Source organism: Neolamprologus brichardi, chromosome 5, assembly GCF_056152115.1.
Source record: "Neolamprologus brichardi isolate AB-2024 chromosome 5, ASM5615211v1, whole genome shotgun sequence".
In the NCBI taxonomy this organism is placed as follows: domain Eukaryota; kingdom Metazoa; phylum Chordata; class Actinopteri; order Cichliformes; family Cichlidae; genus Neolamprologus; species Neolamprologus brichardi.
Genome location: NC_142108.1, coordinates 23,913,545 through 23,935,696, shown reverse-complemented (window position 1 = coordinate 23,935,696; position 22,152 = coordinate 23,913,545). Strand labels below are relative to the sequence as shown.

General features: G+C 40.2%; 1 protein-coding gene across 2 annotated transcripts in view; it reads right to left on the bottom strand.

Annotated features, from left to right (window-relative positions):
• kctd6a (potassium channel tetramerization domain containing 6a) overlaps positions 1-22,152 on the bottom strand; it is a 31,911-nt gene that overhangs the window by 4,897 nt on the left and 4,862 nt on the right. For both annotated transcript variants that reach the window (XM_087840888.1, XM_087840889.1), the window contains 3 exons: positions 17,334-17,503; positions 6,585-6,837; positions 9-167 (listed from right to left, as the gene is read on the bottom strand). In XM_087840888.1, the coding sequence (XP_087697014.1) occupies positions 9-167; positions 6,585-6,837; positions 17,334-17,503 (582 nt within the window). The remainder of the gene's footprint in view (positions 1-8; positions 168-6,584; positions 6,838-17,333; positions 17,504-22,152) is intronic.

Genomic DNA, 22,152 nt, shown 5'->3' with positions numbered 1-22,152 from the left:
GGACTCACAGATTTGGAGATGAAGTCGAGGAGGTGGACACGCAGGCTGACCTCCTGTTGGTGGTCACATGGCCCGAAGGTGAAGGACACCTGGTAATCTCTGGTGTCCATCATGTGTTTGTTCCATTTTGTGAAACTGCAGGAGATTGACTCCAGCATTGCATGGATCTGGAGAAAGAGAGAACTGTGTGAGTGGTTAAACTTTAACACCGTCTCCACCAATTATGAGATTTTCTGGAGCAAATATGAAGACATTGACTCATCAATAGCGACAAAGCTTTCACCAAGGTAGGAGAGGGTGTTGAGGTTGTTACATATGTACAAAAGTACAGCTGTGCATCGTGAGCATAGCAATAGGAGAAGCCCTTGAAGCAGTTTAGTAGATGATCCAGGGTAATATGTATAAGGAAAACAAAACTGGATCAAGAATCGAGCCCTGAGGTACCCCTCACATGGGGGGCACAGATGAGGACAATGTAGTTATTAATAAGAATTCTGATGGATCTTTTAACTGAGTATGATCAGAGCCTTTGAATGGCGAGTCGTATCAGTGGGGACCCAGAATGCGGGCTCGACACGTTGTTCATATAGACTTCAGAGTAAAAATGTATACATAATATAATTATACAAAGTGCTAACAGAAAACCTTACAGTGCCTGCCTTCTTGACATACTGTATTTAAGTTTGTGTGTCACAGTCAAAGCTGCTGTTGTTAATTTAATTTTTCAACATTGTATGCTAACCAACCCCAGTCACAACTTAGTATTTTTTGTTATTATTAATGGAATATAGATTTTTAAATCATTATAATTTTTTTTATCTGTCAGATTTTCTTCATTGTGTTGTCAGTAATTCCACAATAACTCAGACTGAAAATAATCTTAATGACAAATTAATTTAAGACTTTCAAAAGAAAGGATGCGATTGTCATGTGACTCTTGGTACTGTTAGCTGACATCAGAATGATTCGGTGGACCAACATGAGGTTTGTTTAGAAAATACATTTCTCACTTAATAGTTTAAACATAAAATATTCAGACACAAAAAACACAAGTTAGAAAAATTCACAAATATGCTCTTTGAATCTTAATTATACCTATATATTCCAAAAACAGCTAGCCATTTACCTTACTGTTGTGCACTTATCATTTTATTACAGCAGTGGATAAATATGTTTAAACGGGCCACAAAGCTACAGGCCGTAATGTTATATTTCATTCAACCAGCAAAAGTTGTTTTTCTAATTTCATAACATTAGGATAAAATTATAAATATTTTTTTGTTCCTGGTTAATATTAAGTGTTTGATGTGTTATTGTCAACTGGTCATATGTCCAAAATCTACAAATTAATTAATCTTCAAATTCATGTTTTTATAGAGTGATCTTCTGTGGGAGCAGCCGATCACATAATGTATGAATTTTCTTTTGGATTAATAACACTCTATGAAAAAAATCAACTAACATGTTTTACTCCACAGCTGAAAGTGATTTCTGCATGGTAATACCTTACTGTCTAGTTTTTTAACTTCTTACTTTCTTAAAAGTGCATCCCCAGCTAGTGTTGCTACCTTTCAGGAACAATTGCGAGACACTATGACACACCATTGCCCTTAAAACATTTTTTAAAATTGGTCCACTAGAATGAACAGAGAAGATGCGACTCTCTATTCAACATCTCTGAGTATAAACCCATTTGAGAGCAGTGCCAGAGATACCAACCTAGCTGTGTAAATCTAGATCTAGATCTGTCAGTGGTGTCTAAAACTAAAGGTAAGTCTTAGAGGACTAAAATGGAATATTCACCCTTATCTGGGTTCAAAAGAATATCATTAGCATTTTTTTAATAATACTGTTTCAGTGCTGTGGTGTCATTAGTAACCAGACTTGAATTTATCAAAGATATTGTTTTCCCTGACAGGTCTATCAAGACTTTTTTTTAATTGAATGCAAGTTTAGAAATAATTCTGTAATTGGGATCTAGAGAGTGTTTTAAGCAGAGGGAAGACAATGTTTTGCAGTAATATGGAATGCAGCCAGATGAAAGGAAATGATTTATTTTAGACTAGGAAAGATAACTGGCAGGACATCATTAATAAATTTAGGAGGGACGTCAGCTTGGAAGGAAGAAGTACCTATGTGGGAGACTATATTTTAAGGAGATTTTAGAAATCAGATAAAACTTGGAAAAAAAAACTTGATGAGACAGTTGAACAGATGAAAAGGATCAAGACTTTTCCATTGTCTTCTACGGCAATGAATCTAATCTGTCGGGCTTTTATCAGAGCTATGCTATTGAGAACTGATGAACATACACTAACAAACCAATGAACTAAATCACTAAATTAAAAAAATAAAATAAAATTAGGTGTTGATATGGGCAGATTGGAAAGAAGAGCTGAAAACCTAGCTGCTGAATTCTCATTAATGATACAAGACTGAGGAGTTTGCTTCTGGGAAGACTGGGAAGAACACTGGCTCTGACAAAAAAATTATACAGTCATGTGAAATACAATAAAATTATGGAGTCAAATGAAATATTCTTAACTGTGATGGGATTAAGAATATACATTTAAAAAAAAAGCTTTACACTGAACAACATAACAGATTTTTAATGATCAGATTTATGAGCAGAGAAGCAACGCAACAAATACGAAAGGATTAACATAAAGCTAGACATAGCTTCATTGTCTGATCATAGCCATTTAATATTCAAATAACTTGTCAATCAAATATCATATCGAAACAAAAAGAAAAGAAAGGCATGCATTTAATTTCTCCACTTCATTAATCCAACAGATAGTTCGCTCTTTGAGGAGCCAGTCTGACTGAAGCTTTGTGCAGCCATCTGTCCTACTACAGAGCACTTTCTGCTGTCACACCACACCCACTGGGGAGATAATGTCGATGTTTCACCCATGTTTGCTGAGAGAGTGAAGATTTATTGCTGTGGAAGCCTTGAAGCAAAAATGTAATCCTCAAAATAACAATGATGCTTTTTTGAGGAGTTGAGCAACAAAACTTGTCACACAAGTACATTTTAGTCCCCTGAAGGTTCTAATCTATATCAGATATTATGATGTCATCGTATTGCCTAGCAACGATCTAGCAATGGATTAAAATGACCTGTGTTTACCTTTTATACATCTGTAATGCCTTATAAAGAAAGTTTATCTTATGACAATAACACCCTCCATCCATCTAAATCTACAGCTTCACTTGTCCTCAAATGTCCCCTCCTGGTGACACTCCTGCAACACCAATCTGTCTGTAAAGCTCCAGTTTCACTCTCCCCTCTTGAACAAGACCCAGAGATATTTAAACTCCTTTGCTTGGGGGAGCAGCTCATCCCTGACCTGGAGTGGACACCTATCCATTTCCTGCTAAGGAAACCTAATTTTTAATTAACAAAAGCTGAATTATGCATGGCATATTATGATGCAATCACATTGCCTGGTAATCACCCAGCAACTGCCTTCTTATTGCCTTTATGCATCTACAACAGCTCACAAAAACATCTTGTTTTTTCGTATAATTTCAACAACATCTCATTTATATCTACAAAATCATCAGCCACCGACTCCTTTGCTTCCTTCCCCACCTCCAGAGCTTTCCTCTGCTTCTGTGAGCCCCTCTCACAAGTTTCAAGCCACATGAAGGGAGACCCAGTGCCAGTCTACACTGCTGAAGTGTGCCTTTCATTAAGCAGGCAAGGAAAAACCTGAAACAAAGTGTGAAAATCAGGAGGTCACAAATAGAAGAAAGAGTGCTGTTCTAGGAGTCAAGGTAAAGAAGTTTAACACTTCTTGGAAAGCTTTTACTGCACACTTAAGGTATCGTCAGTTCACCCATCTGTAAGGTGCTTTCACATGGGCTGTGATTTGAAACATGTTATTTTCAGTGGTTTCCACCTTGCAACGATGGTCTGGTGCTGTGCCGAGTAAAGTGCAACTGCAGCACAGCTTGGGAGATCCATTGGATTTGAAGTTTGCCATCAGCATCATGGCATACAAAAAGGCATCTAGCCAAGCTAATTTTATAAGTCTGAATTACCAAAATTACACAACACATGTTGAGTTTGTATCGAGACCACAGGAGGAAAACCCTTCCTTGAAAGGGTTTGCATTAAAATAAAATATACACAACAAGTGTGCTAACAGTCCTTGAGAAATGTACATAAACAAAGCGTAGATGTGTTATGAACACTGTGTGGATCCCAATATAGAGGTTTCAAACCTTTGCAGTTCAGGTTTCAGCACTCTCTCACCTCTTATTCACTTTGAACATGATGGTGCAATTTGTTGCCAATCTGAATTGTGGATTGTGGAGCTGGAAAATGATGAACTTTTCTAACAGGATCCAATCAAATCAAGTTATAGAGAATAGAGAAGATGTTGCTTGTGCAGCCTGTTAGCTGTCCTGTAATTGCCCTGTTGTACATGAGCACAGTAACAGTTTATCTCACACTAATGGTCTATTAGTTTGCCTTGTAAGTAATTTGTTGCTGTTGTTGAGGGTTGAACCAGTGTGACAGAGCAACCTGAGCACTGAACAGCCTCTGGGCTACAACCCGCTACAGATCATAGAAAATTAGGATTAATGTATAAATTCAAAACGTATTTAAAATTTTGTAGAAAAAAGCAAAAAATACTGGTAGCTGCTACTCCTCAGTCTCCTAGTAGATGTACCTTAGCTATATATTTGAAAGTCCTAGGTCATATGCAGAAAAGTTGACCCCTGACTTTGAACTTGAGGTCAAGGTCACTGAGATTCAAACTCATCCAAGGTTTTTAGTAGTTGCGTCTATGGTACAAATTTCAAAATCCTATGTCATCTCACTCTCAAGTTATTGCATTCACAACCTTGGGTGTCCACGCTGTCCACCTGCCCAGTTGGGTCATGAAAATACGCCATCAATACACTTATGATTATGGGTCAAGGCTTCATCAGGTGTGGCCTCCAGCTCGCACTGGAACAGTTTGCAGCTGAGTGTGAAGCAGCAGGAATGAGAATCAGCACTGAAGTCTGAAGCCATGGTCCTCAGCTGGAAAAGGATGGAGTACCCATGCCGGGCCAGGAACGAATTAATGCCCCAAGTGGTCGACTACTGGTGTTGGCCAGAGGGGCTGATGGCGCGATATGGCAGCCTCGCTTCTGTCAGTCTGCCCCAGGGTAGCTGTGGCTACAACTGTAGCTTGCTTCCACCAGTGTGAATATGAGAGTGAATGAATAGTGGAATTGTAAAGCGCTTTAAGTGTCCCAAAAAGCGCTATATAAATGCAATCCATTATTATTATTATAAGTGAGGGAGTTTAAGTATCTCGGGCTCCTGTGAGGGGAGAGGGCATGTCCCACCGAGAGGAGGCCCCGGGTAGACCCAGGACAGGCTGGAGAGATTATATCTCTTGGCTGGCCTGGGAACACCTTGGTGTTTCCCCAGATAAGCTGGAGGAGGTGGCTGGGAAAAGGGAGGCCTGGGTTTCCCTGTTTAGGCTGCGCGTCCACATTGAAATGGCCGAAAACACTTACATTCCAGTACTGCGCATGCGTGAAACGCAAGAAGATTCGACCTGCCTCATTTCTGTCTGCTGCTTATTTACTTTCCGGCTCTTTGAAACATCGTGGCAAAATGTTGAGGAAAAGCACCGAGTTTTTTAAATGGACTAACTATGAGGTGGAGTTTTTGCTGCCAGTAACACAAAAGTACAAAGTTGCAAAAAAGAGTTAAAGAATTTGAAGAAAAGCTATCTGGAGCATGTACAGACTGATATTAATCTTTAATAAGGCTGTCAAAATTGAGAGCAAACAAAACAACTGCTGTGTCTTAGTTTAATTGGTCACATGACTGCATCATATGACTAACATGCGTCATCCTTTTAGAAAGTTTGCATTTTTGCTGTCCACACTGTGACGCAAGAGCAGTTTTGCACGTTTTCAAATGTATGCGTTTTCGAGAGCGTTTTGAAAACGCTGCGTTTTCCATGAGTGAAAGCGCCATCTCAGTGTGGACGGGAGGCCAAAACGAAGAGAAAACAACGCAGCCAAAGCTACTGTTTTTATTGTTTCTTCACCACTTCCAGGTGTGAGGACAGTGAAGAGAGAAAAAAAAAACCCAAATACTGCAGAGTCATCACACTCTTCAGAGTCTGTGACAAGAAGATTTTAAACTTCAGTGAACTTAGAAAGATATTCAACAATTTAAGATTCCAGAATTAATAATATATAAGGGGAAAAAATGCAATACTGTCACATCACCTATTTTGTAGTGGTTAAACTAGTTAAAAGAAATAACCTATTATAGGAGTCCCAAATTAGTTATGGTAAAACTGTAATAATTAGTATTATTTTTTTAAAAGTAACATTTCCAGGCAGCATGTATAGACACTCAATGGAAAATGCAAAAGCAGTAGCAGAACTTAAAATTTATGAATCCGGCATTAAGCATAAAAAACAAATCACTTTTATTCAAAATTGTTTTTTTTTTCTAGAAGCAGACTCAGAAGCAGTCTACAGGAAAAATAAATAAATATACTGTATAATCTGCTGTGATAGATCAATACAGCCTGACCAGGCCTTTTCCCACTAACCTTGGTGGTGATGGTGAGCTGGGTGATGATGACTGCAACAGGATTGGAGTACTTGGAGAGCTTCCTGGTGCTGGACAGCTCAACCACCTCTTCATAGCTGTCTGTGGGGTAGGGCAGATGCGGCTTGGGGTCTCCCAGGCACTGGATAAGGGGCTCAATCTGATAGAAGTCAGCCTCCTTTCTTAGCAGCTCTGTCTCCTTGAAGTCACATGGCAATGTGAGCTCTGACGTCCGCAGGAAGTTGAGGATGTAGCTGAAATAGCAGAACCAGAGACAGGATCAGTCAAGACTGCTGAAATAGCAGAACAAGAGACAGGATCAGTCAACACTGCTGAGCCAACAATTCTGAGCTGTCAGTTAAAGTTGGGGCAGGAGAGCTGCTAAATGATGTGCAAGTAAGCTAAACAATCATGTTTCAGCTAGTCTAGTTCATTTGCTGTTATGGAGTTCTTGTTATGGATAAAAAATGTATTTTTTTGTTTCAAAATAGTTGATAACTATTCGCTCATAGCTGCCAACATCTGCGAACAAATATTATTCTATAAAGTGGTTCTATATAGTTTGTAACTGTTCATATAGAGCGTTATTAAATTTATTGCTAATGCAGTCGTATATAGCAGTTGGAATGTTTCAGTTAAATCCTTATTGGCTAAATATACTGTTTATTCATTTATAAATTGTGTACACAGGAACAAGAATAACTTAAATAGCAGAACCAGAGACAGGATCAGTCAACACTGCTGAGCCAACAATTCTGAGCTGTCAGTTAAAGTTGGGGCAGGAGAGCTGCTAAATGATGTGCAAGTAAGCTAAATAATCATGTTTCATACATTTTTTCCTAATGTTCACTCTATATGACATTAAAGAGATGTTATATAGATTGGGGTGGCTGTGGCTCAGGTGGTAAAGCATATCAGCTACTGATTGGAAGGTAGGTGGTTCAATCCTTGGCTTCCCCATGCCAAGTATCCTTGGCCTAGTTGCTCTCCGATGCATTCATCGGAATGTGAATGTTGGTTGGACTGAACTTGAGTTTAGAAGTGCTTGTATGAATGGGGTGAATGAGACATGTTGTATACAGTGCTTTTAGTACTCCAGGAGAGCAGAAAAACGCTATATAAGAATCAGTCCATTAAAGAGAGAGCATTTTCCGAATCATTGTCCAACAAAAGGTTTTCCCTACTGACTTTGATTTATTTATATACTACAGTGGAGTCTAATATGTGAAAAAGCATCATTTAGTAGATTTATGTTATTTTAATAATCTGTCCATCCAGTGCATCCATCGTCTACCACTGCTCCAGGTCCTGGAGGATGCTATCTAGGCAGAGATGCCAAGATCTTCCTCTCCCAAGCTAACTTGTCTAGCTCTTCAGCGAGGCATTCCCAAGTCAGCCAAAAAAGCACAGAGGGAGATGTACTAAGCGGGACAAATTAGTTTAAGGTTGCAAATGAACCAATGGGAATGGAAAGTGGGACTCACCCAATTATTGGAGTTGATTCTAATTTGGTTGTATTCTAGTTTGTGTGAATGTGAGTATGAATGGTTGTCTGTTTCTCTGTGTATGTCCTAGAACACATTGGCAACCTGTCCCGGGTGTACCCCATTTCTTGTGCCATGGCAAGACAGGCTCCATTCCCCACAACCCTGAATTAGATAAGTGGGGAAAAAAAACAGATGGATGGATGGCTATACCAAGACGCAGCCACTTTATTTCAGTAATGACTGGCATTCTGCCAAGAGCAGCACAAATTAGCAGGTCATAAACAAACAGAGCCAATGAGGAAACGAGTAACATACTGATAAAAAATTACAGTGTAAATGCAGAGTTTATCAATTTGTTTCTTTCTGAAAAGAGCAAGGCAATTTAGATCAGTGAGAGGAAGCTAAAGGAAAAATCAATGTTTCTATCATAAGGGCTAACTCATCTGTTAAAAAAAGAAATAGCTAGAGACTGTGTGTGGATAAAGGTGTGTAAATTCTGGAAGAATCTGTATCCTTGTATCCCTCAGACACACCACATTAATTTCTGCTCTGTTTCACTGAAATTTTATCATTACTGAGGACCAGACAGACATACATTCAGGTTAAGGACTCAATGTAAAGCTTTAAGAGAGAGACAATGTTTTGGCATTGTGCTGACAGCTTTGAGCCATCCACCTGTGCCAATTACACACTCATTCTGATAAACTCTCCCGCCATCATCACACATGAAAGAACACTCCTAGTGGCAACACATACAGTGGGGCAAAAAAGTATTTAGTCAGCCACCGATTGTGCAAGTTCCCCCACTTAAAATGATGACAGAGGTCAGTAATTTGCACCAGAGGTACACTTCAACTGTGAGAGACAGAATGTGAAAAAAAAATCCATGAATTCACATGGTAGGATTTGTAAAGAATTTATTCGTAAATCAGGGTGGAAAATAAGTATTTGGTCAATAACAAAAATACAACTCAATACTTTGTAACATAACCTTTGTTGGCAATAACAGAGGTCAAACGTTTACTATAGGTCTTTACCAGGTTTGCACACACAGTAGCTGGTATTTTGGCCCATTCCTCCATGCAGATCTTCTCAAGAGCAGTGATGTTTTGGGGCTGTCGCCGAGCAACACGGACTTTCAACTCCCGCCACAGATTTTCTATGGGGTTGAGGTCTGGAGACTGGCTAGGCCACTCCAGGACTTTCAAATGCTTCTTACGGAGCCACTCCTTTGTTGCCCGGGCGGTGTGTTTTGGATCATTGTCATGTTGGAAGACCCAGCCTCGTTTCATCTTCAAAGTTCTCACTGATGGAAGGAGGTTTTGGCTCAAAATCTCACGATACTTGGCCCCATTCATTCTGTCCTTAACACGGATCAGTCATCCTGTCCCCTTGGCAGAAAAACAGCCCCATAGCATGATGTTTCCACCCCCATGCTTCACAGTAGGTATGGTGTTCTTGGGATGCAACTCAGTATTCTTCTTTTCGACGAGTTGAGTTTATACCAAAAAGTTCTACTTTGGTTTCATCTGACCACATGACATTCTCCCAATCCTCTGCTGTATCATCCATGTGCTCTCTGGCAAACTTCAGACGGGCCTGGACATGCACTGGCTTCAGCAGCGGAACACGTCTGGCACTGCGGGATTTGATTCCCTGCCGTTGTAGTGTGTTACTGATGGTGACCTTTGTTACTTTGGTCCCAGCTCTCTGCAGGTCATTCACCAGGTCCCCCCGTGTGGTTCTGGGATCTTTGCTCACCGTTCTCATGATCATTTTTACCCCACGGGATGAGATCTTGCGTGGAGCCCCAGATCGAGGGAGGTTATCAGTGGTCTTGTATGTCTTCCATTTTCTGATGATTGCTCCCACAGTTGATTTTTTCACACCAAGCTGCTTGCCTATTGTAGATTCACTCTTCCCAGTCTGGTGCAGGTCTACAATTCTTTTCCTGGTGTCCTTCGAAAGCTCTTTGGTCTTGGCCATGGCGGAGTTTGGAGTCTGACTGGTTGAGGCTGTGGACAGGTGTCTTTTATACAGATGATGAGGTCAAACAGGTGCCATTCATACAGGTAACGAGTGGGGGACAGAAAAGCTTCTTACAGAAGACGTTACAGGTCTGTGAGAGCCAGGGATTTTCCTTGTTTGAGGTGACCAAATACTTATTTTCCACCCAGATTTACGAATAAATTCTTTACAAATCCTACCATGTGAATTCATGGATTTTTTTTTTCACATTCTGTCTCTCACAGTTGAAGTGTACCTCTGGTGCAAATTACTGACCTCTGTCATCATTTTAAGTGGGGGAACTTGCACAATCGGTGGCTGACTAAATACTTTTTTGCCCCACTGTACATATCAGTCACAAACTACGATGCTTTTTCTGTATTAAATCGAGCACAGTCTAATGCCACATACCTATATCAGGTCTGTGTGATTTATTTAAATAATGTCCTCCTAAAATGTTGTGTTATGAAAGGAAAACTTATAAATTCTTATGAAAGAATACACAGGCTGCAGAATTTCCCTTGGTCCTCCAGCAACCACCACATTCTGGTCAGATGCCCGAACGAGCTACTAGCAAATTATTCTTTTTATTTCAATGTGTTTCATTTTTGTTTTTCTTTTTGCTCTGGAGGTTTGCAAAGGCCTCTGCAGCAACTCGAGTCCCCTGAGTCCAGCCTCTCTTTCATCATGAGATTTTTGGACTCATTTTTCATTCAGCCATGCTTCACAGAATCCCAGGAGGTTTTGAGAAGAACAGAATAACATAGTTCAGGGTCAGACTGAATAAAATGTTGATTCTTTTTTCCATTAGTTTACTGCAGGGGTCGGCAACCCTAGGCACAACTGATGGCACGGCCATAGCTAGACTGGTCATCGGGCATACCGGGCATTTGCTCGGTGGCCCGATGATTTTTTATTATTATTATTATTTTTGTAACGGTATAAACAATGAAAGGTGTTGGATTGGCCAAATGCTGGCCGGTGTGTAAAAATAACTCAGTTGGTTGGTGGTGGCATCGCGGAGCTTCCACAGATTCAGTAACATTAACAAGTGGTGGAGGCCAGCACGTGGATGAGGGAGATCGGAGGCAGGACGAGGAGAGACCTGAGGCGGCCGCTGGTCCGAGCGTCAGGTGAACTGAACTTCAGGTAAGAAGTTATGACCTGCAGTCTATCTGGGTCAGATATAAACCAAGTTTAGGTGTAGTTTATTTTCGTTATTCTGACTTTTTACAGTCAGTTACAATAACTCGTGCTGCGTACTAGCTAGCATGATGGAGTTTCTATACAGCTGGGTGGGTGCTATGATGTTACTGATGTTGAACTTTATTTAATTCATAAGGTTAGTTAGTAGAGTTGCCAACCGTCCCGTAAAAAGACGTAATCCTCCCGCATCCAGAGAAATTATTACGCGTTTTGTGTTGAGCTGAGAGGGGACGCAGTGTGTCCCGGACTTCAGCTAGAATGAAAAAGGACACAAAGGTGGAGTTATTCTTTGTCTTTGCTGCACAGCTGCCTCTTCTTCTCTCATTCTCCCCCCTCTCTCTCCTGTTGCTACTTCAATCATGAAACTGATCAATGATCAGCTGATCGGCTTTTCTCTCTTATTTGTTTGTCGCCCACTTTGCGCCAGAAAGAAGAAACCAGCGGAGGTCTCGTTAAACAACAGCAGCACGTTTAAGCTTGATCAGTTGTTGTTAGAATTTATTTAATGTTAAATTCTAGTATCAGCTGAGGTTTGCTGGAGCCACGGCTGTAAAAGCTGCTGGTCATGATATCGGTTTGTATATCTGGTGAGAGGGAAACATTAAGATGAAACCAGGAAATGTCCTTACTGAATCATCAGAGCTGAACAGGTGATGGAGAAACAGGTTTACCTTTTAGGTGACATGAATGAGTTGAAGGGAAGTTATGAACTGTTTCTGAGAGACAAATAACACCAGGATCATTTTCTAAGTAGCTGACAGCTGGTAACTGTGCAGGGGCGGATCTAGCAAAGTTTTGCTAGGGGGGCCAGGTGGGGCATTAACAGGGAGAGGGGGGCACAAAGAAATACTTTCTTATTTTCATTTAAAATGTCTGGCTGGTATTAAATAATTATCTGAAGCTTACAACCAAAGTTTTTATCTGATGTAAAATGTATAGAAATCATACATATACCAACAAGACTGTACATCACTGTCACAACAGCGTTTGTTTTCATTCAAAGGCTTTATGGCTTTAATACCTGGTGGGCCGGTCTCTAGTCAAAATGCCCGGGCTGTTTTTTTGTCCCAGTCCAGCCTTGGGCACGACACGCAGTGAATTAATCTGAGAAGGTGTATCAAAAAATAAATGGCCGCGCCAGCGGTGCACATTGCAAATCAGCTCGCATAGACACATTAGTTGTGCCTCTTCTTAATGACGGTATCTTAACTAACAACCCCAACTACCAGACTAAAAATAACTTAGCCTACTGGTAAGAGGGGACATTGTTAGCGTTCCACATTCCGACACTTCAAAAGCTTCAGGAGCTTTCCGCTCAGCACAGCATCAGCACCACGGAAATACACAGATACATCCGTAGACTTGAGACACAATGCATTTTTGGGACTTTCAGGTGTATGGACCAATGTTTTATTTTCTGATCAAACCAGAAATCTTTAATGAGCAGCTAGATTTGTCTTGCATTAACTGGCTGAGTTAATGCCAGTTAATGCAACATCGAAGCAGCTGGAATCCACAGCTGTGCGTGTTCATGGAGCTGCATTTTCACCTGCTGGACATCACTACCTGACAAGTTTAACTGTCTTCAGAACATTGCAGAGGCCTTATTGACAGTATTTGGTTCTACATATCTGTGTGAGCAGATTTTCTCTCACATGAGTGTTCTCAGGTAGCCGTCTGAATGCTGGACACTCGGAGACCTGTGTCTCTGAGTGGGAGACCAGAAATCATATTAGCATATGTGTCTCTGTATTAACAGACATGCCATATTGGCTTAGTTTATTTTTCTTATCATTGTTGTGAGGAGACCATAAATAGCATTTGTATTTTCCGTTGTACAGTTCATTTGCTGTTATGGATAAAAAGTATTTTTTTGTTTCAAAATAGTTGATAACTATTTGCTGATAGCTGCCAACATATGCAAACAAATATTATTCTATAAAGTGGTTCTATATAGTGTGTAACTGTTCATATAGAGCATTATTAAATTTATTGCTAATGCAGTCATATGGCACACTGACCTCTGAGGAAATTTTAAATGGCACTCGCCATCAGAAAGGTTGTCTACCCCTGGTTTACTGTATTTGCAGCTGTTGAAAAAAAAATGTGATGATTAGTGCCATTAGGTTCTGGATGTATTAAACAGATATACTATGTTTAATACAAAGGTTTCTTTAAAGTCCTTTAGTCAAAGGCTTTTGTTGGTTGGGCTAGACTGTGAATTAACGTTGACTGTTACATAGCAAAGAGAGCTTATGTTAACCAAAGAGTTTTCACAGGTCAGCCCTTCCTCAGCCCTTCCCATGAAGGTGGCACGGATGCCCCTCCGGTGGTCCTCCTTGGGCTCTTGCACTCTGGGGCCTCTGGATGTCTGGGGCCTGGATCTCCCCCATGCCTGCTTCATGCCCTGGGGGACAGGGCTCTCTACATCCTCTTGCAGACCACTACATGGGGAAACCATTTGAATACAAGCGCGCCAATCCACACAGGTGTGCACACAGGTGTTCGCTGTTCGTAGACTTGAATCACACCTTTTTTGGCTGCTACTTCAAAGCACATTGTGCACTGTCTGTCCTGCGTGCTGCACAACAACGTTCAATATTTGGTATTTGCTGCTGTTTACACTTAGCTAGATTAATGCGATGGTGTTGTCTATAGTATGTTGCTTTGTTTTGTTTTGTTTTTTTGCTTGTTTTCTACTCTTTTTCTCTCAACAGGTGATCCCGGAGATATTTTTCCCCCCCCCCTTTCTCACTGTCCCTCTCCCCTTCTGTTTTTCTTTTCCTTCCTCTTTCTTTCTCCCTTTCCTATCCTTCACTCATGTCTGTCCCGTCTGTAACAACTGAAAATAAAATAAAATAAATAATAAAAACAAAGGTTGATCAAATGGACCAATACGGCAATGCCATGATGATCCATTTGGCAAAATAAATCCATTGGGTATCCTTGTTGGTCTTCAGACAACAATTCTGACGGCTAAAGAACCAAATGGGACAGGCAAAAAAAAAAAAAAAAAAAAAAAAAAAAAAAAGAGTTTTCACAGGTATTCTTGTGGCTGGCCACAGGGGAGACTTTTGGCAGCGGATAATGAGCCTCTTTGTTTCAGCCATCTACACAAAACATAGCAAAAAAACCCAAACAAACAAAAAAACAAAACAAACAGTTGAGTGTAGCCCAAATATAAATAGTAATTAGTTAAGATGTCTTATCATACTATTGTAATAATAAGTGTAACCCAGAGTAAAATCTGTTTTACTAGATTTTAGTAATTTTCCAATTGCCTACTGGTGATGACCAGAGGGGCCGATGGCGCGATATGGCAGCCACGCTTCTGTCAGTCTGTCCCAGGGCAGCTGTGGCTACAACTGTAGCTGCCTCCACCAGTGTGTGAATGTGAGAGTGAATGAATAGTGGAATTGTAAAGCGCTTTGAGGGCCCCGAAAAGCGCTATATAAATGCAATCCATTATTATTATTATTATTATTTCCTGCCATTGAACACATCACAAAAACATGACTCCAACCACATGACTTTGCTCAGCCAATCGGATGGCATGTAGGTCATAGTAAGCCTGTCCTCCCATCAGGTGCGTGGAGGCAAGCCAGGTGACAGAGTTGTTGCAGGTTTGTATTGGCAAACACTTTCTTTTCCCGTTTTAATGCATTTTTTTTTAACACCAACTAACTTATGCGACTTAGACGCTGATTACTGTGAGCCAGAGCCGTAGTGTTGTTGTGCACTGAACGGAACGGAATTGGTGAGTTTGAACTTTTAATTGACTGTTTGTATTGCTACCAGCTGACGCTAACTGGCGGCTGCTGGTCCAAACAATTTGATTTTGATTTTTGATTTGTCTGATATTTGTTGAATAACAAATGTTTTGAAGCTATATAATATGTATATAGTTGGAATGTTTCAGTTAAATCCTTATTGGCTAAATATACTGTTCATTCATTTATAAATTGTGTACACAGGAAAAAGAATAACTTAATGTATTTAGCTTAACTGGCTGACATTTTTGTATTATTCTTGTGATTTCTTATTGGCCTTTAGGGGTTAGGGCCATTTAATGCAGGCCAGATGAACCTTTTTGGGTATGAAAAAAGATGGCGAGCCAATGAACGGCTAGGAGCAGGAATCATTCTGCATTGAAGCTTCCACTGGACTGGTAGGAAGTTATCAAAGACGATGCTCTGTCCCCATTTTCCGAATACACTGATTTTCGCAATCATGCACACCATTCCCCCCGTTTATGGACAATAGCGCTTGGACATCTCTCATGGAAATAAAAGATTTTTTTTTAATGTGCACAATTAGTCCAGTGCATGCTCTAAAAGCTTCTTATGAGCTCTAAAACCCTAAAAATAAAAAAATTAAGAACTATTTGGTTGAGGGTATCAGTGTTATGATAGATTTCAAAATTTTATATTTAAAGATTAGTGTCTTGAAATTTCCCGTACTTATAACAGGATCGTTTGGACATTCATTTGAATGGTGACTTTCCAGCAGACTACCACTTGCCATGTTATCCATTTAATCTCAGCTGGCACAGCCTTAATGTCCCTTTTTCCACTCATATAGTGTTGCTGCCCAATCTAAAAGCAGTTTCCACCAAGTACACACTGGTGCCAGTGCCGAAAAGTATGACTTCACATAACTTCTGGGGCCAAAGTTGGAACCACAGATGCAAATAGCTATGGTAGAGAATACCACAGGAATTTAATAATTAACAGGCCACAGATTCTGTTAACAATGACTGTGTTCCCATGGAAATTACCTCAACTCCTGATAGTGATACTACTTGAGAATCAATAGACTATGTGCACGTTAGCATATGCTACTTCAGGTGCGGAAACTCCTGTGGGGAGCTTTGTTTCCGGTGTCCTATTCGCGCTTTGTTTACGGTCCAAAACAAGTTAAGCAAATGAATGAATCAAGCGGCGATTTACATTTCTATAGATGTCTTGGGCATTTACCCAATATATCTGTAAATGATGTTCATCGACTTGTCGATATTTTTTCCCCCGCGCCTCAGAGCAAAACAGAAAAGGGATTCAAATTTTATATTTCTCAGTATCTGTAAACAGCGGTCCCTCGTTTATCGCGGGTGTTATGTTCTAAAAGTAACCAGCGATAGGTGAAATCAAGTAGCCAATTTTATTTTTTGACGGTGCAAAACGTTTCGTCGACATACAGTACTGCACTTCAGAGTCACACTGCTAGCGATCGATGCAGCGATTCTGTACTGTACAGGAGAGACGTCACGGAGGAGATCGTCTGCAGCGATCAGGACGCAGGACACAATGTGATGTAAAATAAGCATGCAAACTTGCACTAAAAAATCTGCGAAACAGCGAGGTGAAAGGTGAACAGCGTTATAACGAGGGACCACTGTAATTTTGAAGGTAAGTCACAACATACCCTTCGTAAATACTAATGTATAGAAACCCTTACCAGCAATCATTCATTTGTGTGTTTTTTTCACGGTTTGTTAACATGCTGTGTAGGTGTACTTGACTAGCTGATATCGACATAACGGGGAAACATCTGGTTTGACTATTCTTCACCTGTAGTTTGAATGCTGAACTTTTGCCTGTTTAAATCATAAGACCAGTCACTATACAGAGATGTGCTTCTGAATGTGGATGATGTGTCTTCTGCTGCAGTAATGCAGTTCTGCTTGTGTTGAGTGATGTAAACAACTGATCGATCTAAACTTTTTCAACGTCAAAATTGATCATTCGATTTTTTATGACACAACAGTGGTGAGTGTTCCCACCTTCTGCTCTTTGTAACTTAACGCGATCTTTCCGTCTTCGAGTTTTGGACATGATTTTGGAGTATATCTTCGCAGTAGCGATTGACCGCAAAGTAAAGCTACTGGAAATGTACAACCCCACATCCGGTCTCAAACCAGGAAGTTAGCATTTTCTCGTGCACAGGGTCTATTATCAAACCTGTTGAAACTTGGCCAGGTCCTCAAAAAGCACTGCATTGCATCTCATCAATCAACTGCAGAAGTTAAAATAAAAAAAACCCATCTCACTCACCGAAACAGTGGGCCGTCACGGTCAATGAAGTAGTTCCCGTGCGCATCCCTGACAGTGGGGAGGTCACCTCTGAACATGGCTCCCAGCATAGAGTCTGGGTAGCGCTGTAGCGTAGACAGGGATGTGCTATACACACAGCCGCCCACATTTAGAGTAACTGGCTCCCCCATCTGGACAAAGTAGGCAGGCAGAGAAAACACTCAAGGCTTTTGTCAATGGCAGTTTTTTTCCACAGCGGACATTGTGACTTCTCACTAGGGTTGTACCTAGGGCTGTTCGATATAACGGTATATATCGGATAACGATATAAAAACGTCTATTGTTTCATTTTACGCTATCGTTTGTTTCATGGTGTCGCAAAATAAACTGTTTACGGCAATATTTTTTCATCGTTTTGATGGTCACTGTAGTGGCTATATTAATTTCTTAAAGTTCTTTCTTTCTCTTATATTTAATATAACCACACTACGGACGGACAAGCGCCTGTTTTTATGCGTTGTCGTTAGCAACAACGACTGTAAAACCATGGCGTGTCCGCTTGTTTATCTTCCACATAAACCTTTCACAATAAAGCATAAGATCCTGTTGAGACTTTTCAAAATAAACGTAATCACGTAAAAGAGTATGCAGATTATTTACAGATGAGAAGTAAAAAACAGCCGCCAGGTGCTAAAAAAATAAACGTTAAACTCAAACGGTAGAACAGGCTTTTCCCCACAGCACGCCGTGTAATAAATACTCACAAAGAAAATGGCGGCCGTTACAACTTATGTCTAAAAATGTATAGTTTCATGCATCGGTTAAAACACTCGACTCCAGGTACACGACGCCCAGCTGGAAACACTTTACGCAAGTCGAGCTGCCAGAGATTCTCAGAATGTACATAAAATGTTACATTTTTGTGATTTATTACGTTATCGGGACGATAGAGGTCTTATATCGGGATATGAGATTTTGGTCATATCGCACAGCCCTAGTTGTACCTAGATTTTCAGTCCCATGCAGACTCAAGGGGTTAAACAGTGAAAACAGGCCTAATATGCATGAAAATCAGGAGAACATGAGCATGAGACTGAACATGATGACCTAGGCTACCACACAGCTGCGAGCTGTTTCAGCCTGGGCAAAGTGCTATAAAGAGTATGAGACAAAACAGAAGACAGACATGGACATTGCTCAACTCTCAGATGCAGACTTGAAGACTGGTCTCGCATTTGCTGGTGATGTGTCTATCCTTTATATTCTGACATCAAATATTGAACCTGGCTTGAGATCAACATTAAACAATGAAGCGTCACATGGATTAGCACTACTCAACACTTTATTATAGTCCTCATGTATTGCCTTACAAATTGTGGGAGTGTTGCATTTTATCTCACAACACACGTGGTTTTCTGAGCACAGATGATCAGTATTTTAAGTTTTGGAGGTCTACCAAAGTCGAATTTTATGTGTGTATTTTGTGTACTTTATTTGGATTTGCCTTTATGCCATTTTATTGGCTTTGAACATAGTGGAGGATGGAGAGCACATGTGCTCCTTTGATGGGTGATGGTTCGACAGAGGAGTGAGGTACTGGAGTGTTTCAGGTCGTTGTGACCCGCTAATGGTGGTAAACACAGAACTGGAAAATACTGGATTTTCTGAGCTGAACACATGCCAGAGATGACATCAGGACTGGAATTTTAAGGGGGAGTGGAAAAGGTTAAGCCTAATAAACCATTCTCTGAATTGAAGTGAAAGCCCCTGTGGGTCTGGAGGGGTCCATGTGTCTACAGTTTAACACCCCAGGGGACCTTTTTGACGATTTCTGTCTATATTCTCAGAGTTTTTTTTGAAAGTGATTTTCAATAAACTGAAATTTGAAGCTACAACTCCAATGTTTTTCAAATATATTAGCACCAGCGTGAGAGTTTGGATTGACTAAATTTGGTCTTTGCTTTCAGTTTTTTGACACAACTCTACAATAATCTGTAATATTAAATCATTTCTAAAACACTAAAGTGTCTGAATTTTGCAGTAAAAGGTTTGAAAGCACCTATTTTCATCAGCTTAACAGATCTCCCTTGTTCTTATCCTCGGATAGTTTTCTGAAGGTCATGACCAGAGTGAGGAAACCCCAAAATATCTACACACAAAAAGACAAGAAAAGATCACACAAAGAGAAAAGGACAGAGGTGCCATCATTCAAATGCCAGACATGTTTGGCTGGTGAAAGGCTAGCAGAGAGAAGGACAGGTTGGACAGCAAAATCGCTGCATACCAAAAAAAAAAGACAGATAAACAGATCTGATTTACAATAATTTCCTTATGAGGACTTGTTGCTTGTCCAGAAAAACTGGTCAAGTCCAGACCATGTGCTACACAAACAGCTCCCTTAGGAGGAAATATAAGCACAGTGGTAGGTTCAAATGCACTGATCATCTACAACTGAGCAAACAAATGTGAAACTGAATAAACTGAATACGGGATCATATAAAATCATCTCTATGCTTCATCTCAGTCTCTGCCCATTTAGTACTGGATGGTATACTTAATATAGCTGTATACTGGCCTCAATTTCACACATGATAGGACTTCTTTAAATCCTACGAGATCAATGAACAAAGACACAGCCACTGGGGGGTTTTATTATGATGTATTTATAGTAGCCACTAGTAGTAGAAACCGCACACTGACACATAGCTTGAACATAGTCTGGATAATCCTCCTTTCTGACACTTTGAATGACCAAAATTTACAAAATGGACTCATTGTTTTATTCAATCAGACCTGAAATGAGTCAGGGCATGAACTCATCTAGAGAGGGTTTACAGAGATCAGGGCAAAAGTTCCTTTTCCCATAGACTTCTATAGGATAGGAAGTGTTTTTGCAGCCACAGCTATCACCGCCTGGTGGCCATTATAAACAATGCAAGTTTAAGATATTTCCCTGTTGGCTTCACTTTTCAGACCCAGAAACGGTCATTAAAAAAAAAAAAAAAAATACTATATGATATTATATAAAAAAAACAATTAGTTGATAACTAGAAGAAGAAGCTCCGCTGACACACAGAGACAGGGAACCAGGTATAGAAGAAGTAGAAGTGGAAACAGGAAGCAAAGAAATCTATGTTGATTTATTTTATTCTTTTTGCTTTCTCTTTATTGGAGTGTCCACTTCCTGACACTTTTTCTATCCTCCTGATGTGCTGTTCATTTACATTCATATCTTATGCACATAATATTAAAAATTCATTGTGTGCATACTGTGAGTACAAGAAAACTATTATTGGATATATTATATATTAGATATATTTGCTTAGATGAGAGGGTCCAGCAGTAGATCAGAGGAATAGGGAAGTGTGTTTCAGTTTGGTTTACCTATAGGCCTGAGTGTGTGTAATTGTGTAGAGGGAGAGGAATTTATTGACACTGGGGGTCTGCCTGCCATAAAAGGAGACAGGAAGCTACAGTTGGGGGATGCTAGGACTGTATGGAACAGATAGTATAGAGAGGAGAAGTCTGTTACCCATTGTCCCTGAATGTAATAAAAGCTCATAATTGTCACAACTTAGAAGTAGGTTTGCAGGAGACCCTCCACATGCTTAGCTGTAAAAGTAAGACAACAAGAGGCCAATGGCCCAGTGGATGCAGAGTGGGGGTCTCAGTGCTTGTAATCTGTTAACTATGCTTTGTATGGTTTTGTAGAGGAATTTGGTGTAGTTTGGGTGAGGGGAGATGGACTTTTATGACCAACAGGAAGTCACATATATAGAGACGCACAGTCACTAACGTGCATTCACATACACACACAGGTAAGCGCATACACAAGCACTCTAGGGCTGCCACGATTAGTCGACTAGTCATGATTACGTCGACTATCAAAATCGTCGACGACTAATTTAATAGTCGACGCATCGTTTGAAGCTTTTGTAAGTAGTAGGATTTAAGAGTGTAATAACGGACTGAAACAGAAGATGACAGCACTGCATGTACAAGGATGCCAGCTGCCGTTAAACCCCGAAGAAGAAGAAACTGTGTCCCAGAATTCATAGCGCGGCCCTGTTCAGTTTCCAACAATGGCGGCAGCTAGTTAGTTTTAATATTACAATTATTATTCTTTCTGGGTCACAAAATAAATGTTTAACATATTTTCAGGCGAGAATGTAGCTGTGTAAACCGCAAATATCTGCTCAGTTTATCAAGACACCACATATTTTCAAAAGCGCTCTGACGTTTTAGGAGACGTCTGTTACCCACTAGCTCGATAGCTAGCTGGGGGCAAGGCTCACTAGAGCCCGTGAGAACACCGGACTCCCGGCAAATCGTTTTCAAACCCACCGCCGTCTTTCGCTACTCAGGTTAAACATGATATATAAGTCACTTAGATAACTTCAAAATGTTATTGTTTGTTTGTTTTTTAGTATTTTATTTGTTCCTGAGTAAGTCGGTTTGGCTGAGATCAAAGTTATAGTTTTTGCACAGTTGAATAAACGTCAAGCAGACAGCTGATTATTAGAAGTGTGAGATGCTCGAGACTATACTCCGGTGTCCCGTTATATTTTAGATAGCAAGGAGTTTATTAAACTTCACCGAAACAATCTGCAAATTTCATTAAAATTTAATAAACTCTCATCTTGTCTTTATTTTTAGTTAGCACATACCTTAAACACTTAAAGCTGTAAGCTAATGATAGTTATATAAGAGCAGATGCTGGTGCAATAAGCTGTACGTTTTACGTCCAGTGGATGCATGATCTGATTAGTCGACAAATCGCAAAAATAATTGGTGACTAGTCGACTATCAAAATAATCGTTTGTGGCAGCCCTAGCACTCA